Source organism: Papio anubis, chromosome X (assembly GCF_008728515.1).
Source record: "Papio anubis isolate 15944 chromosome X, Panubis1.0, whole genome shotgun sequence".
In the NCBI taxonomy this organism is placed as follows: domain Eukaryota; kingdom Metazoa; phylum Chordata; class Mammalia; order Primates; family Cercopithecidae; genus Papio; species Papio anubis.
In genome coordinates this window covers 19,354,075-19,377,475 of record NC_044996.1, presented here as the reverse complement: position 1 = coordinate 19,377,475, position 23,401 = coordinate 19,354,075, and the positions used below count along the sequence as shown (strand labels likewise).

General features: G+C 38.9%; 1 protein-coding gene across 4 annotated transcripts; it reads right to left on the bottom strand.

Annotated features, from left to right (window-relative positions):
• Positions 1 to 4,292: 4,292 nt before the first annotated feature.
• ZNF449 (zinc finger protein 449) lies at positions 4,293 to 23,369 on the bottom strand. 4 transcript variants are annotated; one of them, XM_017954403.3, is made up of 7 exons: positions 23,267 to 23,369; positions 20,632 to 21,085; positions 18,796 to 19,000; positions 7,624 to 7,737; positions 6,814 to 7,431; positions 6,021 to 6,120; positions 4,293 to 5,857 (listed from the first exon to the last, which is right to left on the bottom strand). In XM_017954403.3, exons 2-6 carry the CDS (start codon positions 20,983 to 20,985, stop codon positions 6,065 to 6,067), a joined length of 1,347 nt encoding a protein of 448 aa, XP_017809892.2. In that variant the 5' UTR covers positions 20,986 to 21,085; positions 23,267 to 23,369; the 3' UTR covers positions 4,293 to 5,857; positions 6,021 to 6,064. The 4 variants fall into 4 exon arrangements, 3 of the variants coding, with proteins under 3 accessions (XP_017809892.2, XP_017809891.2, XP_003918363.2); XR_002519510.2 differs by having other exon boundaries at positions 6,021 to 7,431; XM_017954402.3 differs by having other exon boundaries at positions 4,293 to 6,120.
• Positions 23,370 to 23,401: the final 32 nt, after the last annotated feature.

Below are 23,401 nucleotides of genomic sequence, written 5' to 3'. Positions count from 1 at the left end.
AGCCCACCCCTTGCATCAGCATGCTTTTGATAATGAGACATGGAGTCAGAGGAGATCATTTTGGAGCCTTAACATATAATGACTGCCCTGCTGGGTTTCAGACTTGCATGGGGCCTGGGCCCCTTTTTTTGGCCAATTTCTCCTACTTGAAATGGGAACATTTATGTAACTGTAATACCCAAGATACCCCCATTATATTTTGGAAGTAAGTAACTTGCTTTTGATTTTACAGGCTCATAAGCATAAGAAGGGCCTTGCCTTGTCTCAGATGAGACTTTGGACTTGAACTCTTGAGTTAATGCTGGAATGAGTTAAGACTTTGGGAGACTGTTGGAAAGGCATGATTTGTTTTGAAATATGAAAAAGACATGAGATTTGGGAGGGGCCGGGGTGAAATAATATGGTTTGGCTCTGTGTCCCCACACAAACCTCATCTTGAATTGTAATCCCCATGTGTTGAGGGAGGGGCCTTGTGGGAAGTGACTGGACAATGGGGGCAGTTTCCCCCATGCTGTTCTTGTGATAATGAGGGCATTCTCAGGAGATCTGGTTGTTTGATAAGTGTCTACCATTTGCCTTCTGCACTCTCTCTCCTGCTGCCTTCTGAAGAAGGTACTTGCTTGCTTCTCCTACCTCTTCCACCATGATTGTAAGTTTCCTGAGGCCTCCTCAGCCATGTGGAACTGTGAGTCAATTGAACCTCTTTTGTTTACAAATTACCCAGTCTCAGGTAGTATCTTTATAGCAGGGTGAGAACAGACTAATACACACCCCCAATTACAGTACTAACATTAAAGATTATTGATCACAGATCACCATAACAGATATAGTAATAATGAAACAAATTGATACACTGTGAGAATTACCAAAACGTGACAAAGAGACACAAAGTGAGCACATGTTTTTGCCACAAATCTGGGTTGTGACAAATCTGCAATTTGTCAAAAACGCAGTATCTTTAAAACACAATAAAGTGAGGCACAATACAACAAAATCCCTGCATACATATCTCACATTTTCTTCATCCATTTATCAGTCTATATACACTAAGATTGATTTTATATCTTAGCTATTGTGAAAAGTGCTCAAATGAACATGGTAGTGTAAATATCTCTTTGGGATACTGATTTTAATTAAATATATATGCAGAAGTGGTATTGATAGATCAGATAGTAGTTCTATTTTTAATTTTTTGAGAAATCTCAATATTGTTTTCTATAATGGCTGTACCAATTCACATTCCCACCTAGAGTATAGAAGGGTTCTTTTTTCTCACATCTTCACCAACACTTGTTATCTTGTTTTGTTGTTGCTGTTGGATAACAGCCATTCTAACAGGTGTGACATGATATCTCATTGTCATTTTAGTTTGCATTTTCCTGATGATTAGTGATGTTGAGCATATACCCATTAGCTATTTGTAGGTCTGTTTTCTAAATGCTTTAGTGTCTGTTTCCCAGTTGTTCATCTTACCAGATGTTATATCTGCTTTAAAGATATTACCACTCTCTACTGCTGTGTAACAAACCACTCCAAAGTTCAACAGTGTAAAACAGTAGTCATATTATTATGCTTTCAAATTATGTGAGTTAGGAATGTGGACAGGGCACAGGGGGATGGCTCTTCTCTACCCAAGATATGTAGGGCCTCAGCTAGGATGACTCAAATGTTTTGGGGTTGCAACTGCTAGAGCTGAAGGATCCACTTCTTTTTTTTTTTTTTTTTTTTTTTTGGGGGGGGGTTTTTACTCTGTCGCCCAGGCTGGAGTGCAGTGGCACCATCTCGGCTCACTGCAAGCTCCGTCTCCCGGGTTCGCGCCATTCTCCTGCCTCAGCCTCCCGAGTAGCTGGGACTACAGGCGCCCGCCACCGCGCCTGGCTAATTTTTTGTATTTTAGTAGAGACGGGGTTTCACCGTGTTAGCCAGGATGGTCTCGATCTCCTGACCTCGTGATCCGCCCACCTTGGCCTCCCAAAGTGCAGGGATTACAGGCGTGAGCCACCGCGCCCGGCCTGAAGGATCCACTTCTAAGACAAAATGAGATGGCCGAGGTGGCTGAAGAACAAGCTCAGTTCAGAATAACCACCAGACAGCCTACAGGTACCTCTCCATATTGATCAGACTTCCTACATGGGATCCAAGAGCAAGTGCTTCTACTGAACAAGATGGAAGCTACAACATCTTTTATGACCCCACCTCAGAAGTAACAGAGTATCACTTATTCCTTTAGTAGCAGTCTCAAGCCTGCCCAGATTCAAGGGCAGGGGACAGAGACTCCATTTTTTATGGGAAAATAATTTGAGGGTATACTTTAAAATTCCCACAACAGGTAAAGAAATCAAGACTTGGAGACTTTGTCAAGGTCATTTGTTTGGTAAACATAGAACTTCTCAGTGTTAATTATACCACCTCTCTGCTTGAAAATGGAGGAATTGGGGTTAAGAATTGTACACTTCTGGTCGGGCACGGTGGCTCATGCCTGTAATCCCAGCACTTTGGGAGGCCGAGGCAGGCAGATCACTTGAGCCCAGGAGTTCGAGACCAGCCTGGCCAACATGGTGAAACCCTATCCTACTAAAAATACAAAAATTAGTCAGCCATGGTGGCGGGCACCTGTAATCCCAGTTACTTGGGAGGCTGAGGGAGGGATAATTGCTTGAACCCAGGAGACAGAGGTTGCAGTGAGCCAAGATCATGCCACTGCACTCCAGCCTGGGCGACAGAGCAAAACTTCGTCTAAAATATATACATACACACACACACACACAAAACTTCTTTTGCTCTTCCCTATTCCCTATACCCATGTGTGTGTGGGGGGTGTGTGTGTGTGTTACAGCAGCATGTAAGTAACATCTTAGGAAAAGGGACTCTAGTCTTCCCAAGATGAATTGTACTTCTTGGGAGATAAGGCAGTACAAGTGTTTCCTTTCACTCCAGGTTAAGATGAAGGGCCTCTAGTTCTTCACTGCTCACCCTCTACTTTCATAGGAAAGGAATCTAGTTGAGAAGAGGTGGCTGAAGAATTACTGTAGAATACACTTCAAAGTAGAGGTAAACAGATCTCTTCTAGGGTCAACAGGTAAGGTCTGATTTTCAGGAAAGGCCTCACATTTTAGAGTTTTGAAGTTATCTTCAGTAATTAATACATTTATATTCTTGTATTAGGTGATAAAGATGTTCATTAAATGTAAATATTTAAAATATATCAATATTTTAGTATTTTTTACTATCTTAGAATTCTTAGGAAATGTAAACTTAGGTCTTGCTAGAACTCTGAGAAGTCCTTTCTGACAAGGCACAAAAAGCTGGATAGAGGCTAACCTATATATCACTCCAGGAGAAAGAGATTTACCACCACTTCCAATCCCAGTGGTTAAAGTCTCAGGGACCGGGAACTGAGTAAACTGATTATCAATGCTAAGGAGAGGCTAAGAGATGAGCTCTCTTACCAATCCATTTCACATCTGTTACAGAGGACTATTAAAGAAGCAGGGGGCTGGGCCCAGACTAATCACAATGTAGCAAAACCAAAAATTAAGAGGAAAATGGCAACGTTGTACATCTCTTAAGTCAAAGAGGAATTATAATGAAAACAACAATTTTGAAATAATTAATAAGAACATTACATATAAAAGTTATGATGTCCAAAGCCATAAAGAGAAGAAATCTATAGCTTTAAATGCTTTTATCATTAAACTACAAAGAATGAGAATATAACATGGGGGATATTTATTGAAAGCTTACAGTGTGTAGGGCCAGAGCAAAATATATTTCATTTAATCTTCATAGTACTTTTGAGGTAGGTACTGTATTTTCCCCTTTATAATAGCTAGGAGGTAGGTACCATATTTTGCCCTTATCTTTTTGAAATGCTGAGAAGTACAATTAGGCATAGAAGTATAATTATCCATGTAATGTTCTAAATATGTTATCTGTTTCCAAGAACTATTTCACGTGTTTCTTGATTCAATGCCACAAATATGTATTAATTCTTATATATAGGGCACTGTAAAAAAGAATATTAGACATTCTCTAACTTGTAAAAATCTAGTCAAGTATACTTGATATAAATGAGAGGGAGGACACAACTCATATTATGATTGCAACTAAGCCTACTAGCCAAAAATGGACTATATTAAATGCTAAAAATGATGCATAATCACAGTGCCATGGTTGCAGAGAGAAAAGCGATTCCAACTTGGGATGAGGACAGGAGTCAATTGCCATGCTTGTTGCCACTGTTCAGGGAAGAAGCTCTAAGTTGTTCAAAAAATTAATTAGTGCAAGTGAAGCAGGAAGAGCACATACATTTCTGCTTTATTAAAATATTGCATAAATACAGAGCAGTTGGGCACATCCATTCTAAGGCACTGTTCTGGTTTGAATGCAATTCCACAAGAGAGAAAAGAGAAGCCATCACATTCTGTATTTTTCATCTCTACATTCGGACTCCTCCCATATTATACGTTTATTGCTACTGGGATATCAGTTTGAGCCCCAGACTTATAGCAGCATCACACAAGGACCTGGATGACAAGAATTAAAGATACATCCTAGGTCTAGCAATTGGTATAATTGGCACTTAATTACAAACTCTCTTGCATTTTTCTCCACCTGTTTCCCAACTCTTGTTTAACTAAAAATATTATAAAATCTTTATGAGCCTGATCCATGAATTACATTTCTTTACTAGCTTCCACTAAGCCTAGAACAGGACTAGGACTAGTTAGGCACATAGTAGATACCCCCAAAGTACTTACATCACTTTTGAGAACTTCAAAGGAATAGAAGAGATATACTTTCCCTAATTGTAGTTTAAGGAAAGAATGACTGAGTATCTTCATAAAGGGAAAATGCTTGAATGTCCTATTTCTTGTATTTTATAACAAGGAACTAGGCTCAATGAATATTTTCATGTTTTAACAGGTTTAACTGACAATGAGAAGTCTTCCCTTGCTTTGGGAATTTGAGCTGTTACCATGATTACATGAGAACATTTATATAAGTAGCAACGTGTGTGTGTGTGTGTGTGTGTGTGTGTGTGTATGTAATTATAAGTAAAATTCAAAGAGGTTGAGAATCACTGGGCAACTTATAAATTATCTGAATTAGTGATCCTCATCTTCTTAAAATGATATGTGTATATACATATGTGTGTGTGTGTAAATATAAGTAAAATTCAAAGAGATTGAGAATCACTAGGCAACTTAAAAATTATCTGAATTAGTGACCCTCACCCCCTTAAAGTAGTATGTATGTATATGTGTGTGTGTGTGTCTCTGTGTGTGTTATACAAATTCATATATATTTTAAGAATTTTTCATAACACCCTTAAAACAACTGGAGATAACTAGGCTTGGGAGCAACTTAACTATACTGATAGCTATAGAAATATCTGTTTAAGGCAGTGTGTTCCAAGAGACATTTGCAGATTATTAGTTCTGTAGCTTATTATTGGGTATATGAAAAAGGTTTTGGGGTCAAATAAGTTTGGAAAACATTGAGCCAAAAGAGGTGCTTTTTCCCTCCTTTCTAGAAGACCTCTCAGAGATTCTCACATGCTGATGTGCACTATGAATCTAAGAAGGCGAAACAGCAGGAAGCAATTCCCAAATATATTTGCAGAATATCTAGCAGAACTAAGTATTCTATGACACACACATATGGAGACACTAAATTAAAGAATGGGTAAAATTTTAAAAAGCACTGAAAGACACATGACTGAATACCAAAGGAGAGTGAAATACCAAAGGAGAGCAAAAGACCCTGGTTCTTCAGTCAATCACAATTAAATTAGATCCTGCTTGTATAATTTCAATTGCCAAATGGATTCTTCCAGACATAGAGCTTACTTATTCTGTGAACAAAATAAATTACCAGATTAATACTCTGCTTTTAGCAGCATTACCACAGACTGCTGACTAAGCAGACTAGCAAACTTTGCAAAATTCAAAAGTAAAGGTTAAAATCTTAATTTCTTTAAACATAAAAAATTTCAGTAGAAATAACCCAGTTCTTACCAGGCAAATGACATCCCCTTCATCCTTGTGTTCCTGACACATTTTTATTGTTTGACAAAATTCACTGTCTCCTTTCTTGCCACATGGGACACATCTAAAGCTTTGAATGAATATAATCATCTTTAATAATGACAGCAGAATAACTATAGTACTGCTATAATCAATACATCTGATAGACATGTTTATCCACTATATTGACCCTACCTCTAAAAGGATTGTCATAATTTATATGCTTTATGTTTACACCTATGATACAGTTGCCTTGGAACACAAAATTTTTCATTGTAATTAAAAAAAGAAGAGTTGTGCTGACAGAAGAAATCAAATCTAAGAAAATCACAAGAATAGATAAATACTCTAAAATTCATATAGCTTGGAAGATGGGTTTTAAAACTAGCAAAAAAAAAAAAAAAAATAGCTGTCTATCTTATAAGCTTAAACAAAAGCTTCCAAGACAAACAGCCTGCTGCAGGTTAAGATTTTTTTTGAGTTAGTGTCAATTTGTGTAGGACCTGTTTCAGCGATTCTTAAATAAGTCCTCTAAAGTGAGTGACCTGGTGCATAATAAGGCCAGCTCTCTGTCTGAAGCTTTTAGAACAATGAGTACACTTGTACGGCTTCTCCCCTGTGTGGATTCTTAAATGAATAACGAGGCTTGGTCTCTGTCTAAAACTTTTCCCACAATAATTACACTTAAAAGGTCTCTCTTCAGTATGGGTTCTCTGGTGCAAAGTAAGAGCTGTCAGTCGACTAAAACTTTTCCCACAATTATGACATCTATGAGGTTTTTCACCTGTATGAGTTTTCAGATGTCTTTTAAGACTTGATCCATGACAAAAACTTTTCCCACACTCAAGACATTTATATGTTTCTTCTTCAGAATGGGTTCTCTGGTGCCCTATAAGATGTGATCGCCGAGTGAATCGCTTTTTACATACAGTGCATTCATAGGGTCTCTCCCCTGTATGAAGTCGTTGGTGTCTATAAAGATCTGAACTACGAAGGAATCTTTTCCCACATTCAGGGCATTTGTGAGGTTCTTCTCCTGAATGAATTCTCTGATGCCCAGTAAGTTGTGACTTTCGAGCAAAACATTTTCCACACTGAGGACATCGGTGAGGTTTCTCTCCTGGACTCTTTTTCTTATGGGGTTTGGGGTTGAGAGGTTCTTCCAAGTTGGAGTTCTCAGGTGTCTCTCCCAGAGTGGGGTTCTGCTGATCTACCAGTTTTGCTAAATCTGTCTGTAAATCCTCTGGGGGGGGTTCCCATTGATTTTCTAACTGTACATAGTCTTTTTGCAAAATGGGACCCTGGAGAGCATTCCCCTCTAAAGTTACAATAAATGGATACATAGTCTCCATTTTTTTCTGTTTTGAAGTATCTTCTTCATTTTCTATCCCAATCTCAAAACCTGAGAAAAGAAATAGAAATTGCAGATGATATTGTGTTCCATGGAGAAAAGAAAGTGAAGGAAAATGAAGAGTTATGTTAAACCAGTGGTAGGAACATAGAAATTCCTAAATAGAATTCCAAACTCTTTATCTTTATTTAGGTTAAATTTTTCTTTTTTTTTCCCCTAGTATATCAAAGAACAATTACTTACCTATCTTGGAATCAAGTAATTGTTTCATTTCTTTAGAATCCTGTAATTCCTTCACCCATGCCTCTTCTCTATTCTCCAATGAGAAGTTCATGTCAAGTTTCGGTAATGGATATCCTGGCCAGAAGAAAGATGGGAAGCATTACAGTTTGGTTCATCAAAGGTTTTTCCAAAATTTAGGCTGATTTCTTGGACACATAGCCTCTTAGTATCTACTTCCTACTCCATTACTTTTTTTTTTTTTTTTTTTCTGAGACGGAGTCTCGCTCTGTTGCCCAGGCTGGAGTGCAGTGGCCGGATCTCAGCTCACTGCAAGCTCTGCCTCCCGGGTTTACGCCATTCTCCTGCCTCAGCCTCCCGAGTAGCTGGGACTACAGGCGCCCGCCACCTCGCCCGGCTAGTTTTTTGTATTTTTAGTAGAGACGGGGTTTCACCATGTTAGCCAGGATGGTCTCGATCTCCTGACCTTGTGATCCGCCCGTCTCGGCCTCCCAAAGTGCTGGGATTACAGGCTTGAGCCACCGCGCCCGGCCCCTACTCCATTACTATTACTTCACCTAAGTCTCTTACAACAGTCTTTTCTTTAAAAGATAAGAGCAAAATGAAAATGAGGTTGTGTTCAATTCAAAGCTATTCTCTAATCTATGGAAGGTGAGTGAATAAATTGTGCGCTGAAATCAATGCACTAAATCATTTCAGCATCTATTTTGATACTAGATTTGCTTAGGTTAGAGCTAAAATATGAAATAAATGTCATAAAGTTTTGCCATATTAATACTGGAAAACACTGCTATTGAGTGCTAAATGAAGAGAGAGAGGTGAAAGTAGTAGTTAAAGTGTTTACTGGAAAATTTTCAGTGGAGTCTTTTGAATTTAAATGAAAATTGAACTGGGTTGAACCTAGCAAAAGCAGTATTTATGTTGGTTTCAGCTAAAGTCTAAAAGTGGATTCTTTTAAAATTAGCCCAAATGACTCATACAGGTAAAAATGACTATTAGCCAAAATGACTACAAAATAGTATTTCAAAGTGTCAATCTAAGGACAGCCAGGTGAAGTTTCTAACCACTCACTCTCCCCTTGTCTGACCACCCCTCTCCTCATTGACAGCTGGTATTGCTTACATCCTCTTTTCTGAGCCCCTTCTTCTCCTCCTTTATCTCTGGTCAAGTTTACTGGTCTTCAATGAAATGTAGGCTGTAAATTACTAATTTGATATCTAAATGTAGGCTGATGTTTAAATATTAGTATTATTAAAATGACATTAGGAATTTATTTTGACTAATGTTAATCTGAAGGAAAATTTAAATTCCAGAACATTATATTCAAGGCAGAGGAAGTGGACTAAAACATCTCATTTTAGTTTTTCATGAACAAAAATTTCCTTTTCAAGATTAAGAAACAAAAGCTGAATTTCAAATAAAAGTGCTATTTAAATTCACTATTTTGTTTTCATTTGGATTTCAAAGCTAAGAGTGAAATTACAGGGTAATATGAAACAGGTCAAATAAAATTGAAGGTAATAGATCAAAAGAAAGCTGCTGTGAAGTAAAAGATGGAGTTTCAATTGAAACTTGGAATAGGAGAGAATAGCAAAGGCTTAGATACAAAATACTGACTTATAATCTAAATGCATGGTAATCTGAATCCACATGACAAAGCAGCATAAGTAAAAATAAATATGTAATGAGAAAAGACAGTATAAATGAAAATTACTGCTTCTTTCTTTTGTTAAAAGATGTAAAAGGCAACTGTATAAAAATATGTATATAGTGTATTGCTGGGCATACAACATAGAGAAATGTAATATATTTCCCAATAACAGCAGAAATGAGGTGGGTAAGAGCAAAGTGTATGGGACTAAAGAAATGACTCCAGTTGGTAATTCAAATCCACAGGAACAAATGAAGAAAACCAGAAATGATAAACAATGTTAATATAACAAAAGTTATAATATATATTTTCCTTTCTTCTTTCAGCTTCTTAAGAGTCTTAAAATTATATAAAGCAATAATTATAACAATGTATTCTTGGGTTTAAAACATTTTTGATGTAATATATATGATAGTAATATCACAAAAAGGGGGAAAAGGGAACAGAGCTACATAGGAGAAACATTTCTATATCTCACTGGCATTAAGTTAGTATAACTCTGAAACCAATGATAAGATGTACATGGTAAATCCTAGAGCAACCACTAAAGAAACAAAAGTAGTAAAATTATTAAAGTAAAATATTACATGAGGAATATTTACTTAATGAAAAAGAAAGCAGTAAAAGAGGGATAGAGAAACAAAAAAGACTTGAGGCATATAGAAAACAGAAAGCAAAATGGCAGATATAAATCTAACCACATCAAAAATAAAATTAAATGTAAATAGATTAAATGATTTAATCAGAAAGCAGAGAAGGTCTGACTGGATTGAAAAGATCCAACCATATACTGTGTATAAGAGGTATCCTTTAGATTCAAAGATACAAATAGATTGAATGTAAAGGGATGGAAAAAGATATATCATACAAGTAGCAACCACAAGACAGCCAGTCAAAAGAGACATTAAAACAAACAAAAAACCTCATTACTAAGATATACAGGATCATTTTATAATGATAAAAATATTAATCCATCAGGAAGATATAACAATTATAATCATGTATGCACTTAATTTCTGAGTACTAAAATATGTAAAACAAAACCTGACAGAAATAGTACAAGAACCAGATAATTCAACAATAGTAGTTGGACACTTCAATAACTCCCTGCACTAACAGATAGAAAATCTAGGCAGAAGATCAATAATACAAGACAAAGAAAATACTATAAACCAACTAAACATAACAGAATAGAAATGAGAATCCAGCAATAAATCCATATATCTGTCCTGTGGTCAACTGATTCTGACAAGGGTTTCAAGGATATTCAATATAAAAAGAATAGCCTTTTCAACAAATCATGTTGAGACACCTGGATGTCTCCATGGGAAAAAAAAAAATATTATTTGGACCTCTACTTTGTACCCTATTAAAAATTAATGAAAAATAGATCAAAGTCTTAGATGTAAGAGCTAATATCATAAAACTGTTAGATGAAAACACAGGGGAAAATGTTCGTAACCTTGGATTAGGCAATGATTCCTTAAATCATCAAAAGGGCAAACAACAAAAGAAAAAACAATTACATTTGACTTCATCAAAATTAAAAAAATCTTTTGGGCTACAAAGAACACTATCAAGAAAGTGAAAAGACGGCCTACAGAATGGGAGAAAATATCGGCAAATCATATGTCTAATAAGGGACTTTTATCTAGAATACACAGTTGACCATTGAACAACATAGGTTTGAACTACACAAATGCACTTATAGGCAGATTTTCTTCCACCTCTGCCACCCCTGAGACTAAACTCTCCTCTATTTTGTTGATCTACATGTCTATTCTTATGGAAGTACCACACTGTCTTAGTTCATTTGTGTTGCTATAAAGACCTTTATAATGATCCACTTCCACATAATGGATAGTAAATATATTCTCTGCCTTATGATTTTCTTAATAACATTTTCTTTTCTCTAGCTTATTTATTGTAAGAATACAGTATATAACATATGAAATATGTGTTAATTGACCACTGATGTTATCAGTAAGGCTTCCAGTCAAACAGTAGGCTATTAGTAGTTAAATGTGGGGGAAACAAAAGTTATGTATATGGATTTCCAGCTGCACAGTAGGTCAGCACCGTTAACCCCCACATTGCTCAAGGGTCACCTGTATAAAAAACACAGACAGTTCAATAATAAAAAGACAAATAATTCAATTAAAAATGGGCAAGGGAACTAAATAGATCTATGAAAATATACAAATGACCAATAAGCACATGAACGCATGTTCAGCATTGTTACTCTTCAAAGAAAGAAGAGTATCAAATCCACAATCAAAACCACGATGAGTCACTATTTCATACCCATAGGATGGCTAGAATAAAAATGTCAAATAATAATAATAAATGTCGCCCAGGATGTGAAGAAATAAGAGTGCTTGTACCCTGCTGGTGGGAATGTAAAAGAGTACAGCCAGTTTGTAAAAGTTGAGAAGTTCCTGAGAAGTTTAAACATAGAGTTACCATATGACCTAGCAATTGTGCTCCTAGGTATATACCCAAGAAAAATGAAAACATATACAAATACAAAATGTCATACTCAAATTTTTATAGCAGCATAATTCATAATAGCCAAACTATAGAAACAATCTAAACGTTCATCAGCTGTTGAATGAATAAACAAAATGTGGTATAACGTCACAATGGACTATTCAACCATAAATAGGAATAAAGTATTGATACATGTTACAACAAAGTTGATCCTTGAAAATATGCTCAGTGAAAGAAGTTAGTCATAAAAGACCACATATTGTATTATTTCATTGATATGAAATATCCAGAATAGGCAAATCTACAGGGACAGAAAGTAAATTAGTGGTTGCTTCGGAGTGGGAGAGATGGGGGCCAAGAGGTGATAGCTAAAGGGTACAGGGTTTCTTGTTGAGGTGATGAAAATATTCTAAAATTGACTGCGGTGACAGTTGTACATATTGTGAATACACCAAAAAACATTAAATTGTACACTTCAAAGGGGTGACAATATATGGTATGTGAATTATATTTCAATAATGCTATTTAAAAAAAGATGTAAATATAGAAAAAAACATTTAAATATTGACATCATTAAATGATATTAACAAATTAGTTTGGCTAACATTAATCTGAAGTAAAATTTAGATTTCAGTACATTATATCAAATCCTAGGAAGTAGTGTAAAATACTTTATTTCATATTTTCACAGGGAAAAAAACAATAGATTTTAGATTAAGAAATATAAAACACACTTCCAATAAAATGTTTCATAAACTCACTATTTTGTTAACAATGCTTGGATTTAAACCCAGGAGTGGGATAATTGAATGATGTGGTGGAACAGGCCCCCCCCAAAAAATAGAAATTATACATTTAAAAAATAAGAGTAGAATTGGATTGTTCGTAACACAAAGGATAAATACTTGAGGAGACAGATACCCCATTTACCATGATGTGATTATTATGCAATGCATGCAATGTATTAAAACATCTCATGTACCTCATAAATATATACACCTAGTATGTACCCACACAAATTAAACAAAAAAAATTTTTAAGTTAGTGGAAAAAATAAACTGGAGTTCATTGATTAAAGCTGCCATCAAGTAGAAGGGAGAAGGAATTGAAACTGGGGAGAGCAGCAAGTAGCAAAGACTTAGGATGGTAGAAGCCTGGAGGCCCAGGAGATTTCAATATGAAAGCCAGAAAAACAGTTTTGGGAATGACAGGAATTGTTCGTATGGCTATTCTCATCTTACAGAGCACAAACTTGAAACTCTTAAGGTTATAGATTTCATCAAATATCACTTCAAAACCAGGCCCAGACACCTGCTCCTTAGGTAAAAGAAGCTCTATGACCTAGTTGAAGGACTAAATGCAGCCCTGGAAGCAGAATCTGGTACCCATGAGATCTAAGGGCAGCTGCGTCTCATGGGCCTCTCATGGGCCTCCCATATTGGCCCTCAAGTCTAGCTGCTACTTTCTGCACAGCACCAAATTACAGAGATTTGAGTACTTTTGCTTTGGTTCCTTGTCCCCAGCATCATATTCCTGGTGCCAGCTTTCAAAAAGCTTGGCCCCAAACTGGGTGCATCAGGAGTCTCCACACCTTGGATGTGAAAACATGGTGCTCAAACTTGAGCTTCTTCATGGATGTCAACCTAAAGCACTTCTTATATGTGTAGCACACCCCACCCCAACCCTGTTGTCCTGAGTAATATTCAGATACTTCTGGACACTATTATCAGTTTATTTGCATTTCTCAACCTTATTTTCACAGTCCAAGTCAGCTAAAACCAATTCCCATTCACTTTTGACCCATGTCTCACCTTTTAGGTATCAGTTCCCATCCTCTACTCTTACATATTGAATAAAATACCACCACGAATGCTGAATAAAACTGACGCTTACTGAAAGCGTTTCCACAGATATATTTGTCCTTGTCTGTTGGCCAACATAGCGAGAACAGCTATAGCTCTTACATAGCAAAGATAAGTGAAGATGAGCAGAATTTGGCATTCCTATATATTGTGGTGGGAGGATAAACCGGTACAATAATTTCAGAAGGCAATTTGACAATATCTATTAAAGTTTTAAATGCCCATTAATCAATCAATCCCAATTCTAGAAATTTATCGTATCAATACCTGCATATATTGTATTCTCCAAATGTTTTCTAGTTTGGCTCTATGGCTTCTGGGTCAAAGTTGAGTGGCAATAAAAAAGCAGGCATTAATGCCTACTTCTGTCAGGGGGCTCTTCTCTTTACCCTCAATGTAAGCTATCTGTAAAGTACTATTATTGGATGAGTGGTTTTACAGTAATAGAAGAAACATTAACTGCTGGTCAGTAAAAAGAGAAGGGCCCTACACTTCACTTCTATGAGCCCCCTTTTTTTTAGCTCCCACAGGAATGAGAAACACAAAGAAATGATAAATGTTTAAGGTGATAGATATGCTAATTACCCTCATTTGATCATTACACATTGTACACACATATCAAAATATCACTCTGTATCCCATAAATAGGTACAATTATTACATATCAATTAAAAATAAAAGCAAAGGTTGGGTGCGGTGGCTCATGCCTGTAATCCCAGCACTTTGGGAGGCCATGGTCAGGAGATTGAGACCATCCTGGCTAACATGGTGAAACTCTACTAAATATATAAAAAATTAGCCGGGCATGGTGGCCGGCGCCTGTAGTCCCAGCTACTCGGGAGGCTGAGGCAGGAGAATTGAACCCGGGAGGCAGAGCTTGCAGTGAGCAGAGATCGCAACACTGCACTCCAGCCTGGGCGACAGAGCGAGACTCCATCTCAAAAAATAAATAAATGGAAAAAAAGGAGGGCCCTACAGATAGAAACCAAAGCCTGTTACCTTAAATTTAATCATGTCTCCTGGTTTGGAGACCATAGTCTAGAACATTAGTTTTCCAATGACAATACTATATTGCCCAGGATGTTAAACTCATCCTCTGGCTATAACTAAGAGATCCATGATAAGATATATTATATTTGACCAAATTAAGTGAAGAAATTTTACTTAGGAAAAGTTAACTGAAGAAAAAAAAGGAAATCAGTTTTTGATTTTTTTTTTTTTTTAAGTAAAAGGCTATTAAGTCCAGGCATGGTTGATTTAAAATCAAAGACATTGTGTCATCCTCCTTGCTTTCTCTTGGATCCTTTGCTCTGGAGGAAGCCTGCTGCCCCATCATAAGGATACTTAGGTAACCTATGGAGAAATTCCTTTGGCAAGGAATTGAGGCATCCTGCCAGTCCCTGCTGACATCTTCACAACTACAAGAGAGACTCTGAGCCATAAACATCTAGTAGACCACTCCTGAATTCCTCTCAAAAACAGTAACATGATAAATACTTTTTCCTTTAAGCTGCTAAGTTTTGGGGATAATTAATTACCCTTCAATAGCTATCCAATGCAAAGAGGGAAAAGCAATTGGAGATTAACAAAGAAGGTGCTTCACTGAATGTTCTCCTCATCCTATACTCAGGCAATGGCTTCATTAAGCCCCATTAGCAAAGACTGTCTCATAAGAGCTTCACTACACCAAGAAATGTCATTACTATAGTTAGGGGTTAGATATTAGCTTATGGTAAATTTTTTGGTATAGTAGAATAATCTGAGGAAGTTTAAGTTATAAGAATCTTCTGATGCTTTCTAGACAGCATTTGTTTGTCCTATAATTTACTTTAAATTTTCATCTCTCATATCCTTCATCACCAAAAAGATGTGATCTTTCACATTTCACAGACATTCCAAATGAAACCTCATCAATTGAAATGAAAAACCCAAGGCTTTGACAACTCAAAATGCAATCCAGTTTTGGTATACAAATTTTGAACTCCATATTTTCAAAGATAAGCATGATATATTTTATGTTTTTAGGACCAGCGTCTCCTTGCTGCTTTTCTTTCTGATTGCAGACATTCTAATATTATTGCTTATCTCTGGCATCAAAGTGTCCAGTATGAATTCAAATAAGGGATTTTGTTTTAAAGTTTATGTCTTCCTTAGATCACTTTATATTGTTCACTTAAGTTCTCTTTTAGTTTGCAATGAATGTGTATATGTGTTTTCAGTTATATTACATGAAAAAAATATATATGCACAATTCACATATACTCAACAACCTAATTTTTTGCTGATAGGAAATAGGTTCCAAACGTTAATATAAAATCAATTGACTTCTTCCATTACTTTTGAATTTCTTCTCCACTCAGCTGGCATCTTGTACTTTCCATTCAGTTTACAATAGAACGTATTTCATGTGATACATCAAATATACTTTCGTTTAAAGTAAAGGTTTAAGTAACCTTTAAATAATAGAATAAGCCTTGCAACATTTTCCAAAGCATAATATATCACTTTAAACGGTCATAAGAAAAGGATAATTTCCTGTCCTCCAAATTTGTAATTTTTATCTTTTAATTATATCTATCCTTTGTTAAATATACTAGATTTCCATGTGCTTTAGAGAGCAAAATATTGACACCAGATAAATATTGCTACTATGTGATATCTGTACCTGCAATGTTGACAAAAGGAGCGAATTAACATGGGGAAACAGAATGCAAATACAGAAAGAGTTATACTTCAAATATTACTAGCTAAGTTTTACTACTTGTTCCAGGCATATACACATAAACACAGACCTTTTTTTAAGAATTCCTCAATAGACTATGAAATGTAGATGATGTAAAGACTGGAACATAAATGGCAATATTACATAGTTCTGCTTTGACCACAGTATGTATACTTGTAAAGTTTTCCTCTTTTGTCACTTTTATTTAAAAATATGCTGGAGACCCACAAGCACCTCATACTCTGTATGTTCAAATCTAAACTCAACTTGACCCGTCGAATCTGATCTTCCTCTTTTGTTTGTCATGTCAGCGAATAATATTACCATCTACCCAGTTGAATGGCCAGAAACCTGGATTCCATCCTTAATCCCTTCTTCTCCATCACCCTGACACCCAGTCAATCACTAAGCTCTGTTATTTCACACCTGTTAAGTATCTTTTGAACTATATTTTCCCTCCATCATCACTAACATGCCCTTGCTTTAGAACAACATCCTCTCACCTGAATGATGGCAACAACCTCCCAAATGGGGTCCCTGCTTTCAGTGGTATGTACCCATTCCTACTATAGCCAGAATAATCTCCTAAAATGCAAATTTGTGTGTATTGCTCTGGTATTGGAGAACCTCAAAATGGTTCCCCACTTCCCTGATAATCAAGTGTGACTTCTCCATGAGGCTACAAGTTCTTCATGACCTAGGACCTTGCTTCTCTCTCCAGCCTCTTCTATTGCCACTCTCGTCCCACTGCTCTTCTATGTCCCTTGCACTGCAGCAGGAGGTCTTCTCTCTCCCTTCAGGACTTTGCACATGCTGTTGCTTTTGATCCCAGCCCTCTCTGCTTCCCATGTACACCACTCCACAGGCTCACTTTGATCCATCCTGTAGGTTTTAACCCAGATCCTCCTTCCTCCAGACTTCCCTCTCAGCCAAAAGTTGGCTAGGTGGCCCTTATCCATGCTCCCGGGCATTCTATTCCTCCCAACACACAATTTACTCTCCGATTTCTGTCACATACAGGACAAAAAGTCCTACCGACATATCTGAATTGTCCACTGAACTGTAATCTCCAGGATGACCAGAGCTGCTTTTCTGCCTTGTATGTTACTGAATCCCCAGGGTCTGGCATGGTGTCTGGCTCCTCAAAGGTGCTCGTAGATAGTGGTCAAATGACTAAATGATATTAATATGATGTGGAAAGGGACATGGTTACTAATCCTGGGTACTGAGCTAGTTATGGATGGATCAGACATTTACATTTTATAACTTGGACAGTTCTTATTTTCATTTCTTATGTGTCTTCTGTCATCTCAGTATTTAACAGTCTCTTGAACATGCCACCATGTTGAAACAGTGCCTGGAGGAGTCAGGGGAGAGGATTCCGGCCACACTTGGGTCAAAGCTTTAATGTGAGGGGTAGAAGAGGTACAGGGAACACTGGGTAAGAAAACCCCAAAGGAGAAGCCGGGTGCAGTGGCTCATGCCTGTAATCCCAGCACTTTGAGAGGCTGAGGCAGGTGGATCACCTGAGGTCAGGAGTTCAAGACCTGCCTGGCCAACATGGTGAAACCCTGTCTCTACTAAAAATACAAAATTCGCTGGGTGTGGTAGTGCATGCCTGTGATCCCAGCTACTTGAGAGGCTGAGGTAGGAAAATCGCTTGAACCTGGGAGGTGGAGGTTGTAGTAAGCCGAGATTGCGCTACTGCACTCTAGCCTGGGCAACAGAACAGGACTCCGTCTCAAAAAAAAAAAAAAAAGAAAGAAAACCCCATGGGGAATAAAATATAGGAGCAACTGGACTATGTGATCCTGCTGCCTTTCTCCACTTGGACTTTCTCCTTCTAGAACTAACCCCTGTTGTGTCTGGGCCAGTGATTCTCAAACTTTAGTGTGTGTAGCACTCACCTGCAGAGCCTGCTAAACATACACCCCTGGTGTTCATGCTGCGAATGGTCTGCTTACTACAGTTTGAAAAACACTGTAATAGGTACTGATTTAATGAGGTAGATATTTCCTTTAGACTGTGGTAAGTGGTTGATCTTACAGGATCTAATGAGACTATATTACTAAAGTATTAAGTTTGAATAAGGCTCTGATGCCATGAAAGCAACCGAGGCCCTAGGGGCCCACGACATCACAGTTCCTGTTGATTAAAATTGGGCTGAGAAATGAGTCCTTATCCAGAATCCAAACTCCCATAGTTTTCCTGTGTAACATTCTTGATCAAAAGACTCCTTATCAGGGTCATTAGCTTAAAGGGTTCCTAATCCCAGGGTTCTATCCAAAGTACTCTGTTCCCTACTATTCCCAGAGAGATTTTTTTCCTCTTCTTTATCTGAGTGGTCCGTTTCCATTGGGTAATTGGTGTTTGTAGCCCAACCCCAACCCTTGAGAATTCCTGAACTCTCAAAACAGAAACAAAAGAAAGGAGAGAAACCCTTGTCTTACCAGGGTCCAGAAAGGGCTGACATTCTCCAGTAGCACCATAGTTCAGCTCCTGTGGCCCTGCCTGTGGGATCCACGCCTCTGCTACTGGGGCCTCCTGGGCAGGTCCCATTACCTGGAGTACAGGTGCCTCTAGGTGCATGGTTGGTGGTATGTGTGCTGTTCCCACTGGTGCCAGTTCTTCCAAGAGCATGTCATGCATATCAACCTGGGGGAAATGCCAGAACCATCACTCTCAAGTCTAGACCAACAGTGCCCAGTAGAATTGTATGAGAATCATGCATGTAATTTTAAATTTTCTAGTGGCCATATGAATAAATTTTTTAAAAAGTTAAGGCCAATCTTAATAGTACGTATTACTTAATCCAATGCAAACAATCAGGATTTCAACATGTAATCAATATGAACAATTATTAGTGAGATATTTCACCTACTTTTTTCATACCAAGTCTTCTGCATGTGGTGTGTATTTCATACTTACAGCAGATCTCAATTTGCATTGGCCATATTTCAAGGGCTCAAGAGCTGTACATGACTAGTAGTGACTGTATTCAGCAGCAAATGTCTAGACCACATGAAGATAAAATCTTATATAGTAAACAAAACCAAGGAGACAGAGAAAGGAAGGGCAACCACCAACCCAAGTACCCTAGGGAGACAGAAAACTTCAGAAGACTCCTGTTCAGGAGCCCTGAAGCTAACAGCTCCTGCAGAGAACCCCCATAGACAAGATCGGAGTATCCCTGATGCCCATCTGGAAGCTCCTGCTCCCTTTTCCCAAAGATACTGCACTCTCTCAGTCATGGCACTTCTGAAAAGAGGCTTTACATAGTCATTCTGAATGGCAGACAGTGCCATTGTCCCCATGGGGAGTTTTGGATATGCTGACAGGTGGTGGCTATCAGAATTTAATGGAACATAATTTACAATGCAGAATTGTTCCAGGTCCCTACCAAGTGTGGAATGTCCCACTCAAACATTCATGTGAGTAAAAAGAACCTGTCAAGAACCCCACCCTATTGGTCAAATAAGTACAATTGTTTTGTGTTTTTTTGCATAGTTTCAGCACAAATGAAATTTTCTAGGAATGCACTAATGTGAAAAGCAAAGACTACACTGCTTATTGTTCAGATTTACCAAGAGTCATATGCCACTTTGGAAAATCACATGATGAGCAGGAAAACTGTTCATAGTACTTGAGCTTTATCAGTCTGAATTTCTGGCTGTCCCATTCACAATGATTGTAAGCACAGATGCAAGCATCTGACAACTTCATGACGTTCGGTCAGGCCTCAGCATGTATATGTACAAATCCCTATCAATTTGTAACAAACTATGTTTCTTTTCCTTTCTATTCCTTCTAGACTTGATTCAGGGTTGGCAAACTTTATAAAGAGCCAAATAGTAAACATTTTAGGCACTGTGGGGCACATTCACTGTCAATTCTTCTCCTTCTTCCTCTCTTTTTCAATGACCTTTCAACAAGATAAAAACCATTACATACAGAGTACAGATAAACAGGCTAGAATTGGCCTTCAGGCCATTGAGCAATTTACTGATGCTTTGGGTTGACGTATGTGGGTAGATTATGCTATCTATCAATTTCATTTGTGCATAGGAAAGTGGACATTACAAACTATTTGTTATAGAAGGGAAAGAGTCTGATAAGAGTTAAAAGCACTGACTCATTTGCTGAGTTCAGCAGAAGAGAAAAAGGAAAAGGACTCTGGAGAAATCTTGAGGCTGGGGAATGACACAGAGACAAATGTGTGGTCTAGTCCCAGCTGCCGCAGCTACTTCCTTTGGACCAATCACAAAGATCCCACATTCTTTTCTTACCTGCTGCTCTGGTATCTCAAGTTCTCTCTGCAAGTCTTCTATCAGTGACACAACTCTTTCTCTATTCTCTGGGCAGTGCTCCCTCACCCAGGTCTCTATCTCTGTGGGCAGGATAGTTAGGAATTGCTCCAACACTAGCAGCTCCAGGATTTGTTCCTTAGAGCGCATCTTTGGCTTCAGCCATTGACAGCAAAGCTCCCAGAGCTTGTTAAATGCTTCATGAGGCCCAGCTGCTTCTCTGTACTGGAACTGCCTGAAGCGCTGACGGAAAACTTCACAGTCAGTATCATACTCTTGAAACACAGAGCCTTGATTCAAGGATGCCTGGATTGCACAACCCAGGGCCACAGCCATCGCCCCCTTCCAGCAGTTTACAGTTTATCTGGAGCCTCACTTCTCAGATTCCAACTCGTTTCTCTCTGAAATCGTTGGGGTGGGAGGGAGCCACCTACAGCTAAGGACAGAAAAAAATGAGAAAGGAGAAACAGGAGTGGTCACAAGAGGGCTTACTTACCTCCGTTAACTTCTTTTTTTTTTTTTTTTACCAAAGAACCTCCGTTAACTTCTTTTTTACCAAAGACCTAAAGCAGTTCATTATTTTTCTCTTGGTTTTGAGAATCTGATGAGAGCTTCAGACTCACTTCCTAGAAAAATACATATACACGTCCTATTCTGCATCTAGTTTCAAAAGTTTATATAATCTCAAAGCCTCTAGAATTGTGCTTGCTGTCAAATATGGTAGCCAACAGCCCCATGTGACACTTTAAGTTTAGTCAAAAATTTAGCTTCTCAGTAATATTAGCTAAATTTCAAATGCTTAATAGACTTCACTGCAAAAAGGTCTATTGGACAGCTCTGCTCTAGAATTCCATGGTCTCAGGCTAAGGATCCTGAATTTATTAATAAACGAACCCTTATAGATCTCTTGGCATTTAACCTATTCCCAGTTCAATTCCAATTGTCATGTGTTTCTGAATATATGTAGGTCTCAAAAGAAATGGAGAAGGAATACTAACAATACTTCCATAAAACTTTGAAAGTCCATCTAGCTTTAAGTACCCCCTAATGGCCTTCAGTCAAAGTGAACTTAGGTAGAGCCATGGTTTGCAAAGGCAGCAAATTGTCCATCTCTCATTCTTGCCCTTACCGAGTCTGCGTAATTCCCCCATTAACCCCATGCCTTTCCTTCCCCACTCCTCTCCACCACAGCATTCCAAGAGGATTTCCTATGTGAAAAATACACTGCAATAGGGAGGCCATTAGGAATTTGCTATGCATTCTCAACGAGGGATATTGAGTTCATGCTATGTGCCAGATACTGTTCTAAGCATTCCACATATACTAGTCAATTAACCCTCACCCAAGGTTAGGAGCTGGGTACTAGTATTATCCCCTGGACACAGATGAGGGAATTGAGGTTTGAGGCTTAGGGGGATTGAACAACTTGTCTAAGGTCACATGGTAAATGCCAGAGGGAAATGGTGATTATGTCAAAATCTATATTCTCCAGCAATCAAAAGGTCTAAATGTTCTTGGTGTAGTCTTTGAGGTCACAGAGACAGTCATATACATGTTTCTACACGTCTCAAGACCTGTATCTGCCCATGTGCCATGGTTCCTCTCTCTCTGCATGTGCTGAGACAGCTGCTGTAGTTGTTCTCTTATCTGGAGGGGATTCAAGGGGAAAAAACATACTCATGACTCTCTTCCTGCCCAGTCAACCCAAATCAGCACTCTGTCCTTGTATCCCCCTTTACCATGATGGTAGCCTGACTTTAGGAGATCGATTTAGGTATGATAACCTGCTAGCTGTGTGACCCTGACACCCAGCGCCTCTGTTTGTAACAGAAGATAATCATAGCATCTACTTTATAAAATGTTCTGCGTGGATCCAATTGCATGGGAAGCGAATAGCAGCATGCCCAGCACAGAGGAAGCACTCAATTAAAGTTTATTGCTTGTCAGGAGTCATTCCTAGGGGGCCTCTATTTCCCAGAGTCTAGGCACCTAACCGTTGCTGGAGGGCATCCAGGAACTGTGCTGTTTTTGGCTCTGGACCCATCCGTTAATCTGCTCCAGCCTCACAGCTGGCCAGCCCTTCCCTGACTGACCCAAAACCATCCACCACGTCTACCAGGGAATTGACCCTTCGGGTTTCCTTTGATGGACCCTTCCCAGAGAAACGTTCATTTCACTATGGGACCAGTGATTTCTCTCCAAACCCTCTCGTAGAGAGTCCACCCTCATGGGGCCTATAAGAAAAGCGATGTGTGTAGAGAGCACTCGAGGAACGGCAAGAGTGACACGTCCCTAAAAAGTCTAAAAGCTGGTTCAAAATCGGATGCTAGTGTCTCGGGCGCGGCCCCTGTTCACTCTTGGGTGACGAGGTCCCGCCACCTGAAGGGGAGCTCCCAGCCCAGAAGGACTCCCGGGAAGGCCCGGTCGGGTCGCAGGGAGTGGCGGCGGGGACCCTGGCCGGATAGGGGCCCGCCGCCCACCACTCCTTCCCGCGCCCGCCGCCCGGGGCACAGCTGGAATCACCCAGTTGGCATGGTCCCGGCCAGGGAAAGGAGCCCCGCTACCCGCGCCCGCGCCCCAGGGAACGGCCACGCCCTCTGGCCGCTCGGGGACTCACCGCCTCAGCGCCCACGGTTCTCCCAAGCTCACCGGCAACTGCCCAGGGCGCAGGCGCAGGGCTGCGCTGCGGACTACATCTCCCGACAGGCCACACGCCGCCCGCCGCGCTGTGCGCCCACAGGGATGCTGACGT